Consider the following 24881-nt stretch of genomic DNA (forward strand, 5'->3'; position numbering starts at 1 on the left):
TGTTTTGTATTTTTTTCATTTAGAGACAGGGTTGCTTAGCACCTCACCATTGCTGAGGCTGGCTTTAGACTTGTGGTCCTCCTGTCTCAGCCTCCTGAGCCGCTGGGATTATATTATTTTTAACCACACATCATACCTCTTTTAAATTTTTGATCTGAGCCATTGTTTAGTAGCTCTTGGTCTCAAATTTTGAGGTTGGTAAAAACACAAAGCATGATATGACCATTCAAGTTTAAATCCAACTGCCTCATAATTTCCTTGATGCACAGAGGGAAATTGGACTCAATTTCCCACAGCAAGAAACTTGACTGAGGAAAGTATTTTGGTGACACAGAGCAAGTTTGTGCTTATGTCAGCAGCTGGGTTCTAGGCCTAGCTTGAGCTTTGGTTTTGTGACAGTTAGCTCATATCCTCTGAAATCCTGCAGCATTACTGACTGGAAAACAGTAGCCCTGCATTTACACCCTGTGTTTCCCAAGGAGTAAGCCAGTTGCAGGAGTTCCCTTCTGAGGACTGGAAGACTAGCATGTTGCTGGTGCCCTCTTGTGGCCACTTCTCAGCATTGCAAAAGGGAAAGAAAAGTTGATTGAAGGAGTTCCTGTCACATTATTAGGGCCATAAAAATCACTCCAGCTGAGTTGAGGGTTGATGGTCGTCATTTTGATGTGAATTTTAGGTTATGAAAATTCATGATCTGTATATCCATAAAACTGCTTCCGTTCTCGATTGCCAGCACAGATAGATAGTTGACATTTGTTTATAGAGTAGCTACAGCTTCCTCTGCAGGTGACCGAAATAATAGATTTGACAAGAAATTTTCATATCCAAAAGGAATGGTATAGAGAAAAGATTTAAAGTTCTCCCAATAGGATAGGATTCTGCAACATAGGAGGTACTTAGTAACTTACCAAACTCTTACCAAAATGTTCCAATATAAGGTCCCTCTGATTTAACTTCTGTTCAGCTTTTATTATTTAGCAGACTAATTTTTATGATCATACCCTTTTTATGATGATACATTTTTTCTTTATAAAGAAAATATACTCCTGTATTATATCTAGACAAAAATACATTCTTCTTGTGGCTATAATACAGGGCAAGTGGGCATTTCGAGATCTCTATTCTGTGAACTGACGAGGAGACCTATACATCTCAAAGGGTGTGTTCTCAGGGGTATACTGAGGTTTTCATCCACTGGGATTTGGCCAGCTCCTTTGCAGTCTCTTCCATGTCCCTTGCTGTGTGTCCCACACACACAAAAAAAGATAATTTCTTTTTGTGCCATAATTTGAAGTGTTATGAAGCATTGGATAATTAGTAACAAGTATGGACTTTCAACACAGTCCATCTGAACATGGCCATTTCCTTGGTCACTATTGAGCCATGAGCCTACTGGCTTAGCTGATGACTAGGATTGAGCTAGTGGGTACCTTTGTGGGACCTCTGTGTGTGTTTGGGTGAGAGGTAGTGGGTGATATGGCAATGTACGATGGACATTAGCTGTGATTGCTATGGATATTCTTATTCTTGTCTTAGTTGGTTTTGTTTTGGTTTACTTTTTTTAAACTCCCTATAGAAGGGAAATGATTTCAGAATTTTTCAGGTTTTATTATGGGCTCTTTCTTCCCAGTTTTTGATAATTTATTGAGCATTTTGCTTTTTTAGTTTTTGGAATTGAAAGGGTGGAGATGGTTGTTGAGGTCTTTTCTGAAGCCACTTCCTATTATTGAAGAGACAGAATAAATGAAAAAGACTATTTTGGAAGGTATGTTTTTTGAATGTTGACTCTTGTGGATTGGTGGTTTCATTTTTTTCCATCTTAAATTTGATGCAGCAAATTTCCTTCAAATATAATAGTGACCTGGGAAAAATTGGCATGGGTGAAGCCATGTCAACAGGTTATGCTAGAATTTTAAATAGCACACACTTCACCAGGTTCTTTAAAGATGCTTTCCCTTCTAAAGTAAAACAGGACCTGGTTTTCATATTGCTGGATCATGGGCTTTTATTTCCTAGGCATATTTTTCTATTTTATAAGATTTTCATTTTGAGAAGAAATCCAAAGCTTAATAGTACATTATACTTTGTTTAATCAGTGATTCAGAGTAAGTTTATTCAAAATTTCTGTAACTTGGAATAAGGTCACAGCGAACTGTCTAAATCTACATGGTCAACTTATGCTTTTGATTTCTTTGGAAGTCATCTCTTGGGGTGGATTGGAGTTTTTCTGCCACATGATATGACCTATTCAAGATTCTCATTACAGAATTTCCCGCTTAGTCCTGAGAAAGACCTACTTTTGTTACCCACTAGAAGCATCAAAGTTGTTCAATTTCTATTTCTTACCTATGTTGGATGAAGGATAAGTTTATTATTTTGATGGAGGAAAATAGTGATTTTGTTCTTGTTTTAGTTTGTATTAATATATTTGGAACCTTAAATATGTTTGATTATGGGGTATTTGCTTTTACTGTACATATCTTATTCTATCTATTGTCGTGACTGTTTCTACCATAGCCTAGACATGTTCATATCTATTATTCTAATTTGTCATTTGCCTTTATTTTGTTTATAATGTTTTTTTTTAAAAAGCATCACTTTAGTCTCACAATCTGATTCTGAAGATGGTATTCCTTTGTTTTCACACTGAAAAAGGACTTTTCGGAGAGTCATACACATGAGACTCTAGGTTACAGTTTTCATTTATCTCTTCCATCTGTTTCAAATTTATTTTGATTTCTGGTCCAGTGTAGGAACTTAGGTATCCATTTGGCAAAAGTAAAACAAACTAGACCTATTTATTTCTTTCCCTAGTAATTTGACTGGCACCTTTTATAATATATTGAAATGCCATAAATGTAGGGGTTTGCACCTTGTAATTCTCTTTGATTCCGGCTGACACATTCCTTTGTACAGGGGTCAAACACCAACCACAGTTGAAAGGACACAATTAGACCACTTTATTTTGAAAATTGGAGTTTGTGTCTCAGTGTAGTACCTTCTCTGGACACCAGATGGCATGATTTCATTGAGATGCTGGTGTGAGAGCAGCAGAAACATAGGGCAAACCAGAAACTCTCAAAAGATGTAACATGGGCAGCAGTGCCCAGGTCCTGGAGTAAAAGGGTGGAGCTGAGTTTTGAAATCAGTTTGTTTATTTTTTTGTGACTAGATACACATCAGGAGCAGGCAGGGTCTTCCTAACAGGCTTTAATGTATCATTGTCACTGAGGTTTGCCCTATGGAGAGTTGTGTTGCTTGGTTTTGTTTTGAGGCTCTACAAACTCATGAGTTGGTTTGGATGTTCTGGATACTCACAACCTTATTGAGTCTGTTTCTCTGCTGTTTCATCAGAATCCTGCCTAAATTCCTATGAAGCACCAAAATGAAACAAAACAAAAAACCTTGGTTTTTTTGTTTGGTTTCCTTTACATAAAATGCCTTATGCCCAACCAAAGATCATTGATTTGAATTTAATGTACACCTCTTATTTGCTTGAAGGGGACTTCTTAAGTGTATGCTTATATTAATTGTTCCTACTCCTAAGATGTATGTCATGCTGCATGCTGTACTACAAGTTGTCTTTTTGCTTCTTTTGACCCAGTGTCTGTGATGTTGATATGGGGTGTTCTGGACACAGTGTGTGCATGTTTATGTACACCTGTGCCCCACCCATGTGTCCATAATTTACATAAAGCTTAGTTGTGATTTCAGCCTCAGCACATATTCACACCCTGCTAAATAATGGTTAGGTGGGATGTTCTACTTCCCTCATTCTTTTAAAAATGTTTTGATACACACACACACACACACACACACACACACACATACACACACACACATGCATACATTTTAAGGGAGGGGAAGAGAGAGAGAGAGAAAGAATATATCTCTTTTGTAGATGGACACAACACAAAGCCTTTATTTTTTATGTGGTGCTAAGAATCGAACCTGGGTCCCATCTGTGCTAGGTGAGCACTCTACTGCTGAGTCACAATCCCAGCCTAAGTTATATATATATATTTAAGGTACAACTGGATATTTGCTATCTATCTACATATATGCACATACATACACACATCTAGTGAAATGATTACTAAAAATCAAGCCAATTTTCATATCTGTTATATAGTTATCTTTTTTGTGTTTGGGTAGAGAGATCACCTAAAATTTATCACATTTCTAGAGTACAAGACAACACAATTAATTATAATCCCTGTGCTATGTATTAACTCTCCAGCCTTTTTCTTCCTATCTAACTATAACTTTGTATCTCTTTTGTCTACCTCTCCCTGTTTGCTCCTTTTACCACTCCTTGGAACCACTGTTCTATTCTCTGGTGCATTCAACATTCTAAGAAATAGATTCCACGAATAGGAGAGATCATGCCGTATTTCTTTCTGAGCCTGGCTTATTTCATTCAGCATAATGCTTTTCAGTTTCATCCCTTTTGTCGTGAATGGCGGGATTTCCTTTTATAAGGATGAATTTCTCCTCTTTAAAGCAGCAGTGTAAATCTTGCGTGTCTCTATGAGTTTTGTGGGATGAAGTGAGATGACACCCATTGTCAGTGTTCTTACCAAACTTCAATCCTGTTCCATCTTTTCCATGTGGGCTTATGCCCTTTTTTCTTTTTTTAGTTCTATGCTTAAAGAATAGCTTGTGCAGGGGATGTTTTAGTGTATTTTAATAGAAAGGAAAACATTAATATATCAATAATTATGTGTCCTATGGCAACATGGATTTCTGGAACACAGATTCCCTGGTTATCTGGTTTGCTCCTCTTATATTTCTTATTTCTCCCTAGCTCTTTCTAGCTACTTTTTACTGATGCATTCCATCCACTTCCTCTTCTCTCACTTTTCTCTAGGTTGCTGTGCTTCCTCCTGTTTTGATGTTACGGGGATAGTGTGTGTGAGATACCTAAGCTTCCCATCTCACAGTGCTCTGGTCATCTGGCCAAGAATGGGGCCCAAGCCCAGTATTTCAATGACTATTTCAATGATCATCAGAAGCTAGTTTGTTCCTTCATATACTCAACAAATAGAGGATTTACTAAAATTACTGAATTTATCCGTATATTGACATGTTTCTTTCATCTGTAAAAGAAGTTATACAAATTGTACTTGTACATTTTAATTTTGGGTGGGGACTTTTAAAAATACCTTTCACGGAGTTCTGGCTCACATCATTGATGCTTTATGAATACATAACAAAAGTAGCAATTCAACAAGATTTAATTTTTTATGCCAAAAAAAAGAAGAAGAAGAAACAGAGCACATGCTAGCCTAGACTGCAGAGCCCCAAAAAGAGAAGCCTAAGGAAAGAAAAACAGAAGGTACTAAGGGAAGTTGGGTGGGGATGGGACTTACAGAAAGGGGTGAGGGAGTCTGCAGTGGTGATGGGGAGTTCTGAGGAAGTTTTGGGGAAGCCATGGTGCAGGTAGATAATCCAGAAGCCCTAGGAGAACCTCAGTGCCTAATTCCCCAGGGCTTCCTTATAATCTGCTTTTTCTTCCGTATATGTTTCCATAAACTTTTGTAAACTTGTCAAAGCAAGTTTTGATAAAATTGAAAATTTCAGATCATTGATTCCACTGTAAGTTGGTCTTTGGAAAAATCTGTCAGTAAAGTGGATTTTTTCAAAATTGCCTGGAGCTACAGCATCTCAAGATTCCCCCAGGGACAATTCTGGCTCAAGGTACCACTGAGATATTTTTTTGCATTGAGAGTCCTCTTAGAGGGGAGAAGTCAAACATAGTTGGGAGACAGTTTCAAAATAGTTCGATTGGGGTGTGTTAAGTAGCAAAGCAAAGAGGGTGAGTCCAGTACAAGGTTGGGGAAGAAACAATCCTGAAATTGGTAATTAAAATCAACTCCTAGACGCATCAAGCTGCCATCTATGGAAGGATGGGACAGGGCCTAGCTGGGAACGTGTGTGTGCCCTCATTTAACCTGAATGAAAAACGAAACAAAACAAAACAAAAAACTAGCTGGGACTTCTTTTTATTATTAATTTTTAAATTTGTTTTAATTAGTTATACTTGACAGTAGAATGCATGTATGCACTTTGATATATCATATATAGAGGGGATATAATTTAGCTGGGACTTGGGTTAGGCTAGGAATCTGCCAATAACTTAAGCAGTATAGATTTTACTCTCCATAGGAAAATCTCCTTATATAATTAAGGGAAAATGACCTCTGTGTTTTCATAATGTCCATTATCGTTTCTGAAGAGGTCAGAAAAGAATACAGCAGGAAGACATTACTCCATCAGGATATCTTAGCCTAACTGCCAGAGAGAGGGCAGCAGCCCCTGTGCAAAAATCAGCACTGCCTTCGTTTCCCTTCTCTCAAAGTCAAGTCTGGCTCTGTCATTTAGCTAACTTCAAGGAAAGCAAGAACTTAGGGCTCCCATGTAAAAGCAGCTCGGTTTTTTTCTGGCAAGGAGGAAGGATCCTAAACAGGTGTGTATATTCAGAACATTCTGAATGTGTTCATATAAATAGAATGAACCATCCCTTGTTACTCTAGCCCTAGAAGATAAGACAAAGTCAGGTTTACACTATTTATATTTACATATACTGTTTATGCGATGAATTCATATTTTCCGTAAAGACTTAGTGAATAATTGTTGATTTACTTTAATCTGAAATTTTAAACTCTATTGAAAAAATTTACCAGATGTTGCCAAATGTGAACTTCATATTTAAAATGGTGATTTTTTTTTAATGAACAATTGACTCCTTTAAGAGATACATGCAATTAAACTAGCTAAAGTGTGCTTTTATTTCAGAGAAATTGCAAGTTCTAAATTTTATCACTTGGCACATGAGCTTTGCTGATGGCCAAGAAGTAGTTTATTTACAAATAATGCTTTTCTATTTAAAATAATGGATTTTTAGTTTAAATTATAAATGCTAGTGTTTAGAAATTACATTATATAGTGAGTTTTCATATATATATATATGTGCAGATATTTAAACTGAGTCATGGAAATATATTTATGGGCTTGGAAAAAAACTGATATTATTGACTGAAAAAAGCAGACAAATAAAACTGTCTGAAGACCAATTTGTTTTTGTGAAAAGAGTGCATGTGTGTGTGTGTGTGTGTATAAGTGTGTAAAATGTAAATAAACATCAGCACTAAGCTTTTCTTAGGTGGTAGGAATTTTCATTCTTCCTTAGTTCTTTTTTCTTTAACCACATCTTGATTTTGCTTTTGACATAATAGCCATGAGTTATTATATCAGAAACCACAAAGAGAAGTTGCTTGTAATTCGAGGTGTATTATTTGTATTTTATTTGCATATCACAGTGGTTTTCCTGGGCTATTCAATGTGGCATTCTGTTTATGACTTCTTTTATTGATACTGGCCAATTTTTCATTGCACCCATAATGTAATAAAAACTCTAAGGATGATAAAGCCAGAAGGAGAATAAAATGCCCAAGTTCTCTGGTTCCTAGTGACTCCCTCCTGATGGCAGACCTGCATTGCCCTGTATCTTAATGAAGCAGCCCAGTTTTTTTCACCGGGTTTTATCTCCACTTTGCTCTGAAATTCTCAGTGAGTAACCCCAGGACTTCAGGTAGGGAAGTAGCCAGTGTTCATGAGGACTTAGAAATTTTTAGTTTCAATACAGCTATTTCCTTATAGGGGAGTTAAAATTGTTTGACAAAAAATTTCAAATCACCTGAATGCCTGTGAGAAATGTATAAGATAAAAAATGTTCTATCCAACTTATGGAAAGGAAAGTGATATAAATTTCATGCCTTTAGAGATGGCAATAATGGAACATTATAGAGAAAACTAGCAGTGGGTGTTATTCTGGACATTAAAATAAAGCAAGTGAATATTAGTACTACTTAAATGGTTATGCACTCTCTTCCTTTTTAACTTAATTGAGTAGTGATACTAGAAATAGTAGCCCTTACTAAAAAGCATTCTAAGCAAATGGCTGGAGCCTGCCGTCATTGAAGTGTATAAATCTGTTAAGCTCTTGAGATAACCCTTTGAGATTCGCAGATTTCCATCTTATAGGTGAAGACAGTGTAGTACAAGGAAATCTAGTCAATGGTCCGCAGTTACACAGTTCCTGGAAGGAAGGCTGGGGATTTGCACCTACCATGTCCATCTAACCTCAGAGGGTATTCATTCATTCATCCTGTTTATGATCCACCATTCATATCTTCTCTTCCAGAAACTATGATTTGGTGAGTTTAACATTACATTCATCAATTCTCCATGTAACATTCTCTGTTTCAACAATATATTCTGATATAGAGAGTGAAAAAGTTTTAAGCTGCTTGTTTGTCTTACTGGATTTCTTAGCGGAGTTTCATTTTTTAAAAAAAATTTATTATACATTGTATAAGTTCCAAGCAAGAAAATATCAGGCAGCTTTTGCTAATGGCTATGATGGTATACCTCTTTCAGTCTGCAGAGCATCTCTGCAGATGAGGTTGTTTGGATGGCACTTGGTGAAACCCTGGATGGCCACCTCTTGTGGTCTAGGTCCAGTGTCCTCCTCAGTCTTCAACAATCTACTGTGTATCTCAGCTGCTAGGTTTCTTTGTTTTATCGTCTTTCTTCTTCATTCTAAATTATGAGCTGCTGCCAGATTTATATTTCTAATGCTTGGCTCTGATCATTTTACTCTCCTACTCATGAGTGAACCTGAATTTCCTTCGCTGTTGCTGTTCATACTAAAATAATTTTAGATGGAACAAAAGCCTAAGTGTTAAAAACAACAAGAACAGCAGCAGCAGCAGCAGCAGCAGCAGCAACAACAACAACATCAACAACACCAGAACAAATGGAAAGTAACAGGGATGAATTAATTTGAAATCTTGTAGTGGGAAAATTGCTTCTAAGCAGGATGTTAAATAACAAAGCCACAAGTTTTTTAAAAATGGTATATTTGACTAAATAAAAATGAACTTAACCTTGCCAATAGTAAGTTAAAATAAAGTTTGACAAGATTTATATTCAATAACTGATTTCCATGGTGAAGGGATCCTCCAAACCTGTAAGCCAAAGACAAACCATGAGCCCATTGAAAAATTGCCAAAAGATAAGAACAAGAATTTCACTGATGGAGAAATACGAATACAGTTAACTAAAATATGAAATATGAAATATGAAAGATCCTGAAAATGTTAAAGATAGAGGAATATGGAGATAGCAAGTTTTTCATGTGCCATTGGTTGGAAATAAAAACCTATAATATCCAAAGTTGGTAAGCAAGATAAGAAACAAATAAAAAAATATATATAGTACTGGTGGGAATATAAATTTGCTAAACGTTAGAAAACAATTTGATAATATGTGTCAGAAACAAAATGGCACATTTTCATTTGTCCAACAGTTCCAGTATTAAATCTTTCTTTTTAATATAATCACCTTTGAACTTATAGTTATGCAAGAATGATGACTGCAATATTGCTTGTATCAGTAAAAAAAAGAGGAAGTGATGTAAATATCCATTTTTTAGTGATTAGTTAAATAAATTGATAAAACCAAATGCTAAGTTATTGAAAAAAACAACAACAGCAACAACAACATAAATCCCAGCAACATAAATTGCTAATATGAAAAGAACTCCAAGGTACATTACGGTGAAAACACAAATTCTTGTGTTTTTTTTTCCCCTCCCTAAAATTCCCATAAAACTGTTTATGGTGAGCACATCAAACAAACAGAATCAGATAAGAGTAATAGGGTACTGAATTTTCATCTCATACCTTTCAGGGTTTTGTGCACATATTACTTTTATTTTTTAAAAATAGAAAAGTAGTACAGGAAATAAAACACCTGTAATTCTTGCTGAATAACAGATAATCTTCTTTATTATTTTTTTAGTGCCCTTGGGCCTCTGATGTGAACCTTCCTGTTAAACTTTATTTCTCATTATATTTTTCTACCTTAACTTCTGGATCCAATGGACTGCTTGCTTGGTACCAAACATCTCCATTCATTTTGGGTCCCCTCCCTACCTCCTCCTCAGTGCCAGTACCTCCTACTGGAGTGACCTCAGTCCTTCCGAGCAAGTTTACACCCATTCATTTTAACTCTCATATCCTTTAGTTCAGTCTCCACTGATATCTGAGCTGAAAATCATGTTTCCTGCACATGAACTAGCATAACCCCTACCTTGTTCAGTTCTACCTGGACAGTCGCTCTGTGACTTGGTATTCTGTTACGGGGTGTCTGCTGCTATCAGGAACAGAGCAGCAGGATGTGGGAGTGTTGTACCTCAGAAACCTCCCAGAATGCCTAGCACAGAACCAAGCTCAGATGTGATGTCAGCTTCCTGACAGGCTCAGTGCCAAGCAAAATATGGCCATTGGTAGTAATGTCAGTATCCTGAACACAGAAAAGAACTGTCTTGCCTGGTGTCAGGAGCAGGAATAGGTGCAGCATTTTTGGAGGACCAATGACTAGCCATCATTTCTCTCAGTATCTACATTCATCACTAGACATCTACAGGGAATTGGTTCCAGGACCCTGGCAGGTAACAGAATCCATGGAATTCAAATCTTTCATATAAAATGTCATCATATTTGTATATAACTTACATATGCATCCTCCCATGTACTTTAAATAATCTCTGGATTACTTATAATAACTATCATAAATGCTATGTCAAGAGGTGTTATGCTGCATTGTTTAGGGAATAATGACAAGGAAAGAAAGTTTTCACTTGTTCAGTACAGATGCAGTTTATGCATTTTATTTTCAAATATTTTTCATTCACGATTGATTGACTCTACAGATGCAGAACTGATAGATATGGAAGCCAAAGTGATTTTTTTTGTTTTGTTTTGTTTTTGTTTTTGGTACCAAGGATTAAACCCAGGGGCGCTTAAGCACTGAACCACATCCTCAGCCCTTTTTAATTTTATTTTGAGACTAGGGGGTTTCTAAATTGCTGAGATTGGCCTCAAACTCACCATCCTCCTGCCTCTCCTTCCCTGAGGTTATAGGTGTGTACCACTCTGCTCAGCAGCCAGTGTTTTTATAAAAGAGAAGGACACTCATCAGGCCATGGATTCTGGACATCTTGATATTCTGAGTTTTTGAGACTCAATCAGGCTCATGTGGCAGAATTGGGAGCAGCGCCTACATGGAGACCCTGTCTCTGGGCTAACTCCCATCCTTCTCCACCCACAATACCAACTACCACAAGAGCCTCATTGTGTAGGAAGCTCCCAGCAAACAAGGTTAAAGTCCACCCATTCAGGTGTCATCTCATCATTTGTATAATCTGGGAGTTGCATTCCTGAGCAGCCGACCCTCTTTTCAGAACCTGCCTAGTTGAGATGTCACTTCCCTGACAGTGAGGCACTTAGGCTCCAAGAGAGAAAATCACCATGCGCTCCCTTCCTTTCTCAAATTTTCCCTAACAATTAACGCTGCACTAACTTGACACCCTCTTCCTTGTTTGGCTTTGTAAACCCAGGTCCTTTTTTCTATTAATTCCAGACATTAATATTTTCTTTCACGCAACTGCCGCCATTCACCCGTGAAACAGTTTGAACATTATGTAGCTGTCAAGATGCCTGGGGATTACCCAGTATGCCTTGCCTGTGAGAAAGTGACACCACGGAGGCCGAGTTTTGAGATGTTTATTTTGAGAGTACGCTGACAAGCATGAAGGCCTGATCCCAGAGTGGCAATTTCATTTAATTAAAGGCCTCTTTTTATTATAGTTTTCCACCACTTTTTTTTTTATATATATATATCAGAATGATTGTTAAAGTCTGGCTAGCCAGAGGATTTCTCTTGGACTGTTAAAGGGAGGCGGGTGGGCGGGTTGCTCACTCGCTACTGAGAATTCCACTGAATGACTGTGAATGCATTTATTTTCACTATCCCTCTAAGAGCTGCTGCTCAACATGTTGTGTGTGTGCCCAAGTTTCAAATCAGAGGAACTGGGCTTCTACCCATATTCTGTGTTGCCAAACTTAAAATGTGAGAGTTGAATATATACATGTATCTATAGCTTAATTTCTTTTGTTAGTATCCTGGAGGCTGGGGAAATCACTCAGTGGTAGAGCATTTACTTGGCATCTGAGAGGCCCTGGGTTCCATCCCCAGCATAATAAAAGGAAAAAAAAAAAAAGTTAGTAGTAGCCTTGTTATGCTGGAAGGCTGACTTTTCAAATTGTACCTTGGTATACCTATTAAAACTTTCTTTCATTGGTGCATTATGATTGTACTTAAGTAGTGGGATTTGTTAGGCCACATCTGTACATATATATAAAACATAATTCGAGCAATTGTTCCCAGGACATCTCCTTTCCCCACCTCTCTTCCTCTATAGTGATGTTACTTTCAGCTAAAATCGTTGGGAAACATTTTTTTAAAGTAATTTTTAATATGGGGCTAAATAAAAACACAAAAGGACCTGAAAAATAATTCAATTAATTAATGATGGGTATTAACAAGGCTGGGGCTGGGGCTCAGTGGTAGTGCACTTGCTTAAGCATTTGTGAGGCACTGGGTCAGATTCTCAGTACTGCATATAAGTAAATAAAATAAAGGTCTATCGACAACTTTAAAAAGTTTTTAAAAAAATTCTATAAATGCTTGGGCCAGAGTGACCTAATCGATAATTTTTATTCTTACATAATTTTTGCTTCACTTTGATATTAGAAATTCATTTCAGTAAATATTTCTGGGGACCTATCTTCTCTGTCCAAGCCACTTGGGGTAGATTGTTGGTATTCATATATCTGTTCATAGTGCTGTGCTTCAGAATAAACTACAATGCCTCAAATTTGAATTTCTTCTTTATAGTATTTTCAGATGATCTTCATCTCTATCCCCTCATTGATTTTTCATTCATTTGTGCCTTTTTTTTTTTTTTTGCTTTTCCTCAGGTATTAATGAACTAGCATATCCCAGGCACTGTACGATGGTGCCTATGCATATAACACATGGACACAGCACATAATTCACATGTTATGTCTAAAGCCTGTTTTTTTTTTTTCTTTCCTCTCAATTGATCTGAAAACTATGGAAGAGGATCTGCCATTGCCCTTCATTTTGCTTTGAGCGCAGTAACTGGAGGGACATTATTCTTCCCTTTTGGTGTCCATTTCACAGCCCCTGGGAAGAACCCAGCAGGTCAGCGGTGTCAGGGCTGAGGCCAGCTGAGGGCCTGGCTGACTGGAGTTCCCCTGGCAGGGGGGAAACAATGCTCTCTGCTGTCGTGCAGGTGCCTGGATGCACAGAGAATGGCAACTCTGTTGTTTTAATCTCTACGTCCCCACATCCAGTCTGAGTCCCATCGCCCCATCTTTTGAGCCACTGGTTCTGGAGATTGATTTATTATGATTATATTTCAAAGTATGGGGTTCTGTCGAAGCAGCCATCTGGCTAAATATTTGAAACATTTTTTTTTTCCCTTTTCAGTGACTCTCTGCTATCCCTAGGAGGGGTGGGCTTCTCCCCATGACTCCTGACACTGATGTTGATTTCTGGAATTTTTGTGGGTAGGGAGGGGAGGAATGATGAATCCACAATGAAACCAAACAGAAAAAGCTCAGGGAACCCATTGGTATTCTGACTGTAAAGGCAAAGGGGAATTAGTCATTCACTCCCCCATTTTTTTTATTTTTTTATTTTTTTCTGGGGCCTTCTATCTCTATGTAAGGAGATGTTTGTTCTGGGTGTTGCTCTGTAGACTGCTTTGAGCCTGGGGACTGTGGGAAGCATCTTTACTTTAATAGAGATTCTAGATTTAAACCTGGATATTAAAAACTTCTGTCTTGTTCTTTCTCTTTTAAAGGCACAAGTGACCCATATGTGAAATTTAAGCTGAATGGGAAGACGCTGTACAAAAGCAAGGTCATATATAAGAACTTAAACCCAATTTGGGATGAGATAGTTGTGTTGCCAATACAAAGCCTTGATCAAAAGCTGCGGGTGAAGGTAATCATAGATGCTTTTCAAATCTCCTCCTCTAGCAGAAATATTTCTCAGTAGTTTTTCCATGACTTCTTAAAAGTTAACTTGCCCTTATTAATCTTCAAGGCTGGGTATTAATGATAGAGAATGAATTCTTTATACCATTAGCAGAAACTTTATGTTTCTCTCAAATCAATGAGAGAGGCTCTATAGCAAATCAGAGTGAAAATAATATCTCCATTGATTGTATTCAAATTTACTGAATGTGGAAGAATTATTACTGGTAGTGCAACGGCGACAGGTACTAAAGCCTTTCTCATTAGGACTAACTTTATACTTAATAGAGTTTCAAGCTACTGGGTGCAAGCATCAATTGCTCTAACATCTGGGTTAACACTGCATGAGTTGAGTGCAGAATGGGATTGCTATAGAATATTTAGCAAATTTCTTATTTAATTGGCAGATCTACTCACCATGGAAAATACTAAATTTTAATGAGAGGCCATTTAAACTAAAGAGAGCGGTACATTGTGCGTAGCATTTTAATTCATATGAATACGACTTGAAAGTCTTTTCTACTGTTGTTTGGTCCCTGTGTAGGCAAAATGGGCAATACTGGATAATTTTGTTCTCTGAATAGGCTTGGCTAAATTTTTCTTTACCTATACTGGGTGGATTATTTTAAGATCTGAAAGGTGGATTTCAAAATTTCTAGCCTATTGCATTTGTTAATCATTTAATAAACTTGATTGGTTTATTACAATTTTCACGTGCATTAACTGGCCTCTGCCTTTTGTAGGTGTATGATCGAGATTTAACCACATCTGATTTCATGGGTTCTGCATTTATCATTCTCAGTGATCTTGAACTTAACAGGTATTGTAGTTTTACATCTTAATTGTCATTACTGCAATTTTAGAAGGAACTCAAGATGATGTTAAATGGTACTTCTTTAGATCAAATAACAAAATAATATGAATGACAGGAAGAGTGCTTTAAAGTGTTATAACTCTCAACATATTTTCTGAGACTTGCTTTCTAGATGTCAAATGTTAATCAGGCACTAAGTCATATATTATGTATTCTAAAATGTATATGGGGTTTTGCTCATTCATTCATTAATATTCAGGGTCATTAACCTAATTTAAAACAAACATGTATATTTTATTTGGGTGTTAGGAGAGGGAGATAAGTTAACCAACTGTTGAATTAGACAATTCCAAATAGTTTTTCCTGTTGGTTTACGTTCACTAAATTTAGGGCCTTTTTAGCATTGTGTCTAATAGTTTTCCAGGAGAAGGAAACTTTTACTTTAAACTCCTGATGAACTACAACAGTAAGTGCTACTGTTAATAAGTGCTACATTTATTTCTCTTTTTTGGCTCGTAGAACAACTGAGCATATTTTAAAATTGGAAGATCCAAACAGTTTAGAAGATGACATGGGAGTGATTGTGTTGAATTTGAGCCTAGTAGTAAAACAGGGTGATTTCAAGAGACACGTAAGTGTGACCCTTTTGTGCTTTTTAAACTTGTCATTGTGATTGTCCTTTGGTTGCTGGGCTGCAGATAACTGACATTTTTACTATGATTTTGGAGTGGAAACATTTTCATAGAGTTAAAGTGCCTATCTGTGGTTATATACATCTTCTCTTTTGAAATACTGAAAAGAAAATCTACTTAGAAATTAATCTCTATTTTAGTTATGGATATGGTTAGCATTAGTGTTATTAAAACTTACATGATACATATGGTATGTTCATAACTATCATACAAAATATGCTTTCAATTATTTAGTAGTAATGTTTTAGGTCCCAGATAACTGAGATATTTTTCTGTCATGAAAAGCAGTTCTCAGGATTTAAGTATTGATTGCATTTTATTAAGGTGATTGAGTATACATTTGCATCATTCCTCTTTTTTTTAATAAACTTTAGCTACTAAGTGCTCTATTGGTACTGCTTTGAGAAAGATGCAAATTTTAATATTCTCTGGTCTATTACATTGAAATTTCTAATTAATGTTCTACCCACTGAAGATGCCTATAACATCAACAAAACATTAGACTTCACAAGATAGAATCAATTGAGACTCTTCTTTGAGCACATTTGTTTATAAGAATCATAATGTCCTTTTATTTTTAGGGATTATGCATGATAATTCCAGGAATTAAAATAGGACAAAATGAGTTTGGGATAATTTATTTGAAAGATATTATTAAAGCCAGCTAAATACCTATTTGAAAAAGAGTAAGATGTATATCAATTTCACATGTGCAGAATCCACTGTAAAAATCTGAAGCTTATTAATAATAATGCCTTTAAAAATGTTTCTTAAATTGAGGCAGTGGGTTGCTTAAGGAGAGAACTTTTTGTTTTGGCATAACTAGTAATTTTTAAGTAAGTTATTTAATTAAAAATATCATGAATGATTTTCTAGGAAACTCATAAAGACAGCTTTAGAACACTAAACTTTTAATTGCCAGAGGGTCAACTGAACTCTTGATCTTTAAATTTAAATTCCTTATTTGTGAGAATTTACTTGACAGCAACAGAAGAAAACTCTATTAATTGCTTTTTAAAAATGTGGCACTATTCACATTTAGGATATCAATAAAGTTGATATTTTGATGTTAAAATGTGTTATTAATGCTAAAAATAAACTTTTTCTTTACTCACGTAGTGATGGAGTGTTGTTCTCTAACTTCCTCTCAGTCTTCTTCTATGTCAATGGTACTGCAGGTGTTAGGTTGCTTGAGTTGGATACTAGGTTAGAATAAAATACCATGTAATAAAATACTAGGTTAGAATAAAATACCATGTAATAAAATACCATAATTTGCCACATGGTTGTATATTTGTTAACATATATCTGTTAAAAAAATTTTAACATACTTCAGAGGTATTTTGAAAATTAGATGATTTCCCAATAAAAATAGTTATGTATTGACTATTTTTGTGATTTTTTCTATAGTATATTTGATTATATTTAACAGTCATGTTGACTCTTAAAATACACTTATAAATATTGCTAAAATTTAGAATTTTAGTGACATGACAGTTTCAGTTTATTTCAAATTGCAGGCCAATTAATATTAGATGCAGTATAGATTTGTTTTGCTGAAACATCTCAAAGAATATCACAATAGTTGGCTCTCCTTTTACTTGGCCTTCCCTATCCCTTGTGTTGAAGAATTTTTCAGACTTTCTGCTCACTTGTTTCCATTCTTGTTCTTTTTTCCTGGCAAGGGTTGATGTACAATATATTTATTTTGTATATTCTTATAGATATATTATAACAGAGAAAACCTTGCCTGTTTGCATTTATTTTGACTGGGTTTATTTTTGTATACTTGATCAAAATATTATCAAGGAACAGTTAATTGAAGCATAATTTATTGGAGGCCATATGTGGTTATTCAACTTACAGTGCATGTCATGGGCTCTTTGGGTATAATAGACAAAAGAAAATGTTTGTTGTTTTCATTGAGTTTAAGTTTATATTTAAAGGAAATCTTATATGGAGTTTTTTAAGTGGGCATGACTACCACTTGGGACTGGAGGGCACTAGATTATTTGATCAAAGTAATTTATAAATTTTCTTTTTTTTTCCCCCTTTCTTTCGGTGCTGGTGATGGAATCCAGAGCCTCTTGCATGCTTGGAAAGCTCTCTACCACAGAGCTACAACCTGCAGTCCTTAAATATTATTTTAAATTAAACTTTGTTGGAGAAATTTCAGTTTAAATTCCTAGTCTTGTACCTGTTTTTTCTTTACGACACCATGAGTTGGTTTTTTGTTGCTTTAGAACCACACTGGCAAAAACCTTCATCTATGCAATATTTTTAAATTTACTATTGTGTCTAGGGATTTAAATATATGTGAGCATGGTACAGTCAGAAGGTAAGGCTCTGGCTGGAAGAGACTGGAAGACAGACAAATATGCTTTTTCTTTTCCTTTGAAAAAATAGGATTGTAATTAAAATAATGGACTCTGTCATCTGACTGCCCATGTTTAAACTCCAGTACCACCAATGCTCTGGTAAAATTCTCAGAATTATTTAACCTTTCTGAGCTACAGTTTCCTTATGTATGAAATACGGATAAGAAGAGTATCTTTCATATGGTCATGATGATTGAGGTTACCAAATAGGGTGCTTGCCATGCTGTAGAGACATTCAATATGTGGTATTTCATAGCACAGCAGTAAGTCAGCAAATAGTACCAGTCACTTCCCTTTTTATCCTGATCTATTTTGTCTTTTATAATCATTATAAAAATCAAATGAAATATTATCCATCAAAGGGCTAAAGAGCCCTGTGTACCTATAAGATGGTAATTAATTTTGGTGCTTGAATTGGGTGAAAATATTCATTGTCATGTTGAGAAAATACCAGGAAACCTGATTTTAGTACCCTGATTGTATTATCATAACCCCATGTCGTGTGCTAAATGTTGAATCCTGTTTCACCAAGGAAAGCCTTATTCACAAAGAATATTTTCAAGTCAGTTCTGTACCATTGTGTTCTAGTTGCTGGTCAATGGAGGGTAAATGGGTTTCTCTTAAATAATATATTTTTTTAAATTCTCATTTATTGGGAAGACATTATTGGCCAAGTGGATAGGTCATTTAACTAAAGGTATTTTTTTTCTTAAGCATATCAGTAAATGGGGTCTGCTCGATTAGATACATAATTGAGTTGTAATCTCCCAAATTCATCCAAGTTTTAATATCCAGTTAGCTGGTTAACCAGCCAGAGTAGAGCTTTGAAGTACTGGATGGTCACAGAAGTGATGAGAGGATTTTGCTGAGAGAGAATTTTAATTGTAGATGAAATTTAGCAGCTTTCAAATGACAAGTTAGAGATCAGAAGGTAACAGGGGTGAAGTTTTTTGCTATTAAGAAAATTTTTCTACCCTCCTACACAGTTATATTGACTCATTTTTATTAATTGAACAATAATGATTTAGGATGTTTTCTGTCATATTGAATGTTGTGTCATATTGAATGAGCTATGAAAGTGAACAAAATTGTGTTTTCTGTTATCAAAACCTTGGACCCCTAATCATGAATTAACATTGGTAGTAAAATTTGTAAATTTCAAACAGGAGAAATTTTTTAAGAGATAAAGTTATACTGTCTTAAGATAACTTAAAGAACAAATGTGGACAGGTTTTGGGTTTCACTTGCCTAGAACAAGTGAAGCCCTGGGTTCCATCCTCAGCACCACATAAAAAAGACAAATAAATAACAACAAATAAATAAAGATTAAGTTCTTAAAAAAATAAGGAACAAAAGTACTTCTAGAGATTGAAGAGTATTCATCTGTCATTGCCTTTGCATACAAAATGCTTTGAGAAAATTATGTAACACAACAACATAAACGTGGTGATTTTTCTTTGTTACTGTTTACTCAAATGCACTTTCATGGTACCTTCCAAATTTGGTTATCACTCATGTGCACGTAATATGCACCATATAATATAATATGGTTACATTGTTATCCATTCTGTTTCTCTTTCATTTTGCCATGTTCAATGTTCAATGGACATGATCCATAGCGATGGTCAAATCGGAAGTGCCTGAGTGCCAGCAAGGTAAGTACGCTTGTTTTTTTGTTTAGTTTATTTGACTAAAACTTTATGCTTGTGACAGATACAGACGTATATGTAATTGATATTATCCATCCTTTACTTGTAACCACATTCTCTGCCTTTTACTGCCAAAATGAATAAGAAAGGAACAATGTTCCTTTAACATTTTATTAAATAAAGGCATATCCAGATGTTTGAACTTACACTGTCTGGAGTGATGACATTTTATATGTATTGGCCATGTTAGAAGTTTACACTTCATTAAGCTTGAATTATTTATAATGTAGCATGGTTCATTTTAGTCCTTTAGGAAGTTATTTACCATTAGCTTGACACCAGCTTTGATGTTATAGGGGCAATGTAATAATTGATTGAAAGGACTGAATATATGCTATATTTTATAAGTCTCCATATTTTTTGGAAAAAGTCACTTTTTGGTAAGAATTTCTTTTAAAGTTTTTTTTTCATATAATACTTTTGTTTGTTTTTACATTCCTAGTATCTTTATAAGCAAAATTTATAAATATTTAATTTAGAAAAAGTATAAGTGTATCAAGGTAGGAATGCATTATTTAATAACTAATTGTTACCAAATTAGCAAAATTTAACTTAGGTGACTAAGTGTAAAAGTTATTTTAGAAATAAGCAAAACCCAAAATGTATTTATAGCTTAATTTAGCACCTCTATTACTTTTTAAAAGATTAATAATCAATAAAAAATTCTTATTAAATGATGCAATATTTCAAGTTGTTTGTTCAGTTCAGTTTCTGAATGGTGGTAGGGTGATTTGCAGGTGGCAGGAAGAAGCTACACAGTCTCTCTGTATACATGTATATACTCACATATCTGAATACACATGTGACATCTCTAAATTATAACCTAATGTACCTCAGTTGCCTACTTCTCTGTAAAGTAAGGAATTTGAAACTGGTGGCACCTCCAGGTCAGAGATTCTGTGATGTATATGTGTGTGTATGTGAGAGGGAGAGCAATTATAATCCATTGTATTTTTAAAAAATCCAAAGGAACCTAAGTTCTGACACGCATTTACTAAAATGTTTTGCATTTTGAACATTTTAGAATAAGTATGATAAAGTGATTTGTTATCCTACCAGTTTGCCTGGTTCCTTACACTCTTGTTCTTTTTAAAAATAAACTTAAGAGATGATAAATAATAGTGCAACACTGTCTTTAAAATTCCTCCAACTTTTGCTTTATTCCTTTATAGTCACTAGAGGGTAGAAGAACATCATTTCTCACCACAAAAGGGAGCCCAGCTCTCGCTCTCTGTATTAAGAGTTTCTGTAACCACCCAAAGCAGTAAAGTTTCCCAGAATGCTTTGTTGAAACCTGACAAAGCAGTATTTTCTCGTTTATTGATTCTGCTGCCGCACTAAAACACTGGTACTGTACATCAATAACCATCTTTAGTTAGGGAGCTTCGGTCTGTGGAAGAGCACTGGCAGTTTGTTGAAGAACATAAAGGCTAGAAAGAAAAATTGTGAGCTTGGGGAATATTGGTGTCTAGGGAGGATAGGAGAGGTTATGGAAGAATGGCCAAAGGAATGAAGAGGGATAGAAAACATGTTGACGGCTTGGATAAAGATATCAAAAATATGAAGGGAACAGAGGATCCAGAGAGCAGTATTTATATATATACTGCAGAGTTGTGTCTCAAAACTGAGTTGTTGTCTTTTTTTTTTCCTCCAAATCATGGTAGTTTCCAGAATTTTGACTTCTGTATACTGGGCTCAGGAATGTAATAAATGCCCAAACCTCGTATTTATACCTAGTTAAGATCATAGATGGATAAAGTTAATTGAAAGCTTCTTGTGATCTTATTTGTGACATGTAAGTTATGGATGGGTGAAGGCTTTTTATAGTTATGTTGATTGTTTTGCTTCTGGGAATATGCAGTTTTAAAAGAAAAAAGTGAGATACCTTTTTGGCTTATCAAAACGAGTCAATGAAAACTGTAGGCACTCTGATTAATATTGTAAATGTGGTTAAAATATCCTAGTTGGCCTTTTTGGTATTTTTTAACTTGAAGTTTCTTTCTTAGGATTTTAATATTGAGTAATATTTAGCATGAAGATTACTTCATTAGGAGTATAAAATTTTACTAGTTCTGATATAGTGGATTAGCGTAAAATATCATTGCCTTTTTTTAACCTCAGTGTAATTCCTAGAGCAATTTTGATTACTGATTCTTTTCCCATAACTTTATAATTTTGTATCATCCCAGATATTGCTGAATGGGAGAATCTTGATAGACTCTCTTCTTTACTGTTTCCTTACTATTCTGCCCCACTTTTGATGTAGGAAATATAGAGAGATTGCCTTCAAAAATAGATACAGGTTTCACCTAAAAGTCTTTATAATTAGCATTTGATTGAGAATGGGGAGTTTGATTTAGAGAATTAAGTGGGATGCTGGAATAGTAGGAGTCAAATTGTAGGTGTAGGAAAGGGTAGCCCTTGTGGGTCATCAGCTGTGGCTGCAAGTCCTTAGATCTTGTGGGTGGGGCTAGGATTAGGGTGCAATGAGGAGGTACCTATTGTGCAAAACATAAGAAGACACTCCGGCTTAGATATCAGCTCTGCACTTTCAGTAGCTTGATTGTGAGTTGCCAGTCGTGGACTCTGAAATACTTTAAGTAAAGGTGTTTCTGTAGTACTTTAAGTAAAGGAGAAGAATAGACAAATGGAACAGAGATGTAAACACAATTAGGACAACCCAAAAATCAAATACTAGATGATGAACATATTGCCTTTGGACACAACATTCAGTTTCCCAGATGTCAGAACAAAAAGATAATCTTGTTGGATCACATGACCTTCATTTTTTTCTTCTAGTTTTTAATGGTAGGAAATGGCATTAAAAATATTTCCCCGGTCCTAAATTCTGAGTGTCATTGGATATTTATAATCCTTATCTATTTATTTAATCTTTTCTTAGTTAATTCTTTTTTTAATTTTTAAGTGGAAAACTTGAGCGATGACAGTCCCTTATAATTTCAAAATATTAAATTTAAAACGGAACTTTTATAGCTAATGTCTTTGTACACACAGATTATTTATGTCCTTGGAACTGTGATAGAGTTTTCACCTACAAATATAAATCTCATCTTCCGTGTTCATGCACATGTGGGAAATTTAAAAGGCTTTCTTTTTATCCTTATGCAAAGATTTTTGTGCAGCTCTAGAATTTATGGCTACAGGATCCTCTTCAGATGATGTAAAAGAGCTGCCGGAGAAGGTCTTGTCTGAGAGCCTGTTCCCTGGATGTATGGATCTTCTCATGTCTTGCTATAAAAGCTGTTGACAAGGAACAGTAGTTTTACATGTTGAAAATACTTGAAAGGAATATTTCAGTGAAAGCTTTTATAGACCCATGTTTCCCCTTCGCTTTTCAAAGCAATGGTCAGCAGAGCTGGGAATTCTGCTTTACCATTCATTTTTTCTCACAAGCTTAGTTCATTTTTTTTTTGTGCATGTGTTTTCATTGAAAACGAAATAATAGTCAATATAGGAAGTGTTAGCAGTATGGGACACTGATATTGTTAATCTTTGATCACTGAGAGGATACTGGCCCAGTATTTGGCACCTTGTAGATACACCCTAGTCACACTGTCTTTTCTCATTGCATTCCATTTTTTAATTTTGTTATATATAAGGAAGTATTCTGGATAATCACTCTTTGCTGTTGGTCACCATCATCAGCTGAAGAGTTTGGCACAGATGAATGTAACCTTGATATCAATGGCTGCAGAACCAACACGGGTTTCTACTCCTTTCTTTCTAGATCTTTCTTTACTCCTAGCCTCTCTGCTACTTGTTACAGATAGGAGGTACTGAGTTGTCCTTACATCATTCCTGTTTTTTTTTTTTTTTTTTTTGTAGCCACACCAAGGAATTAGACTACTGGACTCCATATCACCATCTCCCCATTATGCCTATTAGCATATAGCCCCAAATAATATCTGTTGCTAAGCTGTAGCCCATTTTATATGTCTTTAGAATTCAGCATGTTCACTGTTTTGATGAAGTATCCCCAGGTCACAAACTTTTGAGGCCTTAGAAGTGAATCCTTTTACTACTTGAGGTGAATGAAAGCTGCATAGTATATACTTCTAGGCCCAGTCTCCTTCTTCCCATTCTGCCTCGACTATGGTTTGTCATAACCCAGAGGCAAATGACTATTTTCAAGGTCGTTTCATGTTCATGCGAGTCCGTATGCTTATAAGCTGAACACCATGCCTTATTTCTACTATTCATAGCCAACCCGTGTGCTTTACGTGGAAATCACTTTTTCTCTCTTAGAAGAGTGGGTGTCGATATGATGGCATGGGGGCTGAGGAAGAGTGCACAAGAATGGAATGAACACAGAAATAGCAAAAGGTTCCGATCTCTTGGGAGGAAGGTGAAAAATAACAAAACCCTGATGGACTATATTTCATCTGTTATGTCTGCTGAGGAATTAGGGTCAGGACCCAGAAACTTTGCTCTATCTCCTGGTGCTTGTTTCAGTTCAGTTCAGGTAGAGTGGGCTTCCCCTGTGATGGGTCATCTCCTCTCTTTTCATATCCCCAGCTGCATTAAGATGACAAATTTCACTTATAGGTGGGGGCACAGATATGGAAACCTGAGCAATTCAGCTAACTGAGTGAGTGCAGATGAATCGATTTATTGTGGGGAGAAAGAGCGGAACACAGAAGATTTTGCCAGCTGGCTCTGTTACAGCACATCGAGAATGGCCCACCCCGCCCCCAACCACAGACTCTGCTGTTATACCTTCTGCCTCAGCACACCTCTCAAGGGTGCAAGAGAAATGTTAAAGTAATTTAAAAAAAAAAAAAAACTTCTTTAAATTACACACAGAATATGTGGCTCACAAACAAAACTATTATGGACATAGCCTTATAGTGGCATTTGCAGAAATATTTAGGGTGAAATAAGTAGAATAAAGGTCTTGTGTCCTTTTCTATCTGTGAATTCCACAAAAATTTCTCTTCTATACAGCCTTTCAGAAGGAGAGAAAAAAAAAAAAACTTGGACAGCAGAGAACAAGTCCATCAGATCAAACACGACTGCGTTAAATACTAAAATGTTCAAAGTCCGACTGAGATAGATAAAGGCTTTGATGGAAAGTGGATATTTCCCAGGGACATTACAAGCAATAATCCAGATGTTATGGTGTAATGCAACGAGTGTCCATGGATAGATCAGGAGCTCCAGCCAAGCCCCGCCTGTATAGGCCTCAGCCTTGCCCTCCCATGCTGTTCCGCCATATGGAATCTATCTCTAGGCCCCCTTAATAACCAGCTTTGGATTCCATTTTCACAGAGCTCATAGAGCTAAGTGGAGCT

General features: G+C 35.9%; 1 protein-coding gene across 5 annotated transcripts in view; it reads left to right on the top strand.

The window, feature by feature from the left end:
- Window positions 1–24881, top strand: part of Mctp2 (multiple C2 and transmembrane domain containing 2) — a 220093-nt gene that overhangs the window by 76886 nt on the left and 118326 nt on the right. For all 5 annotated transcript variants that reach the window (XM_078051223.1, XM_078051226.1, XM_078051224.1 and 2 more), the window contains 4 exons: window positions 13802–13944; window positions 14720–14796; window positions 15310–15421; window positions 19480–19515. In XM_078051223.1, the coding sequence (XP_077907349.1) occupies window positions 13802–13944; window positions 14720–14796; window positions 15310–15421; window positions 19480–19515 (368 nt within the window). The remainder of the gene's footprint in view (window positions 1–13801; window positions 13945–14719; window positions 14797–15309; window positions 15422–19479; window positions 19516–24881) is intronic.

The sequence above is a fragment of the Ictidomys tridecemlineatus genome, chromosome 5 (assembly GCF_052094955.1).
Source record: "Ictidomys tridecemlineatus isolate mIctTri1 chromosome 5, mIctTri1.hap1, whole genome shotgun sequence".
Lineage (NCBI taxonomy): Eukaryota > Metazoa > Chordata > Mammalia > Rodentia > Sciuridae > Ictidomys > Ictidomys tridecemlineatus.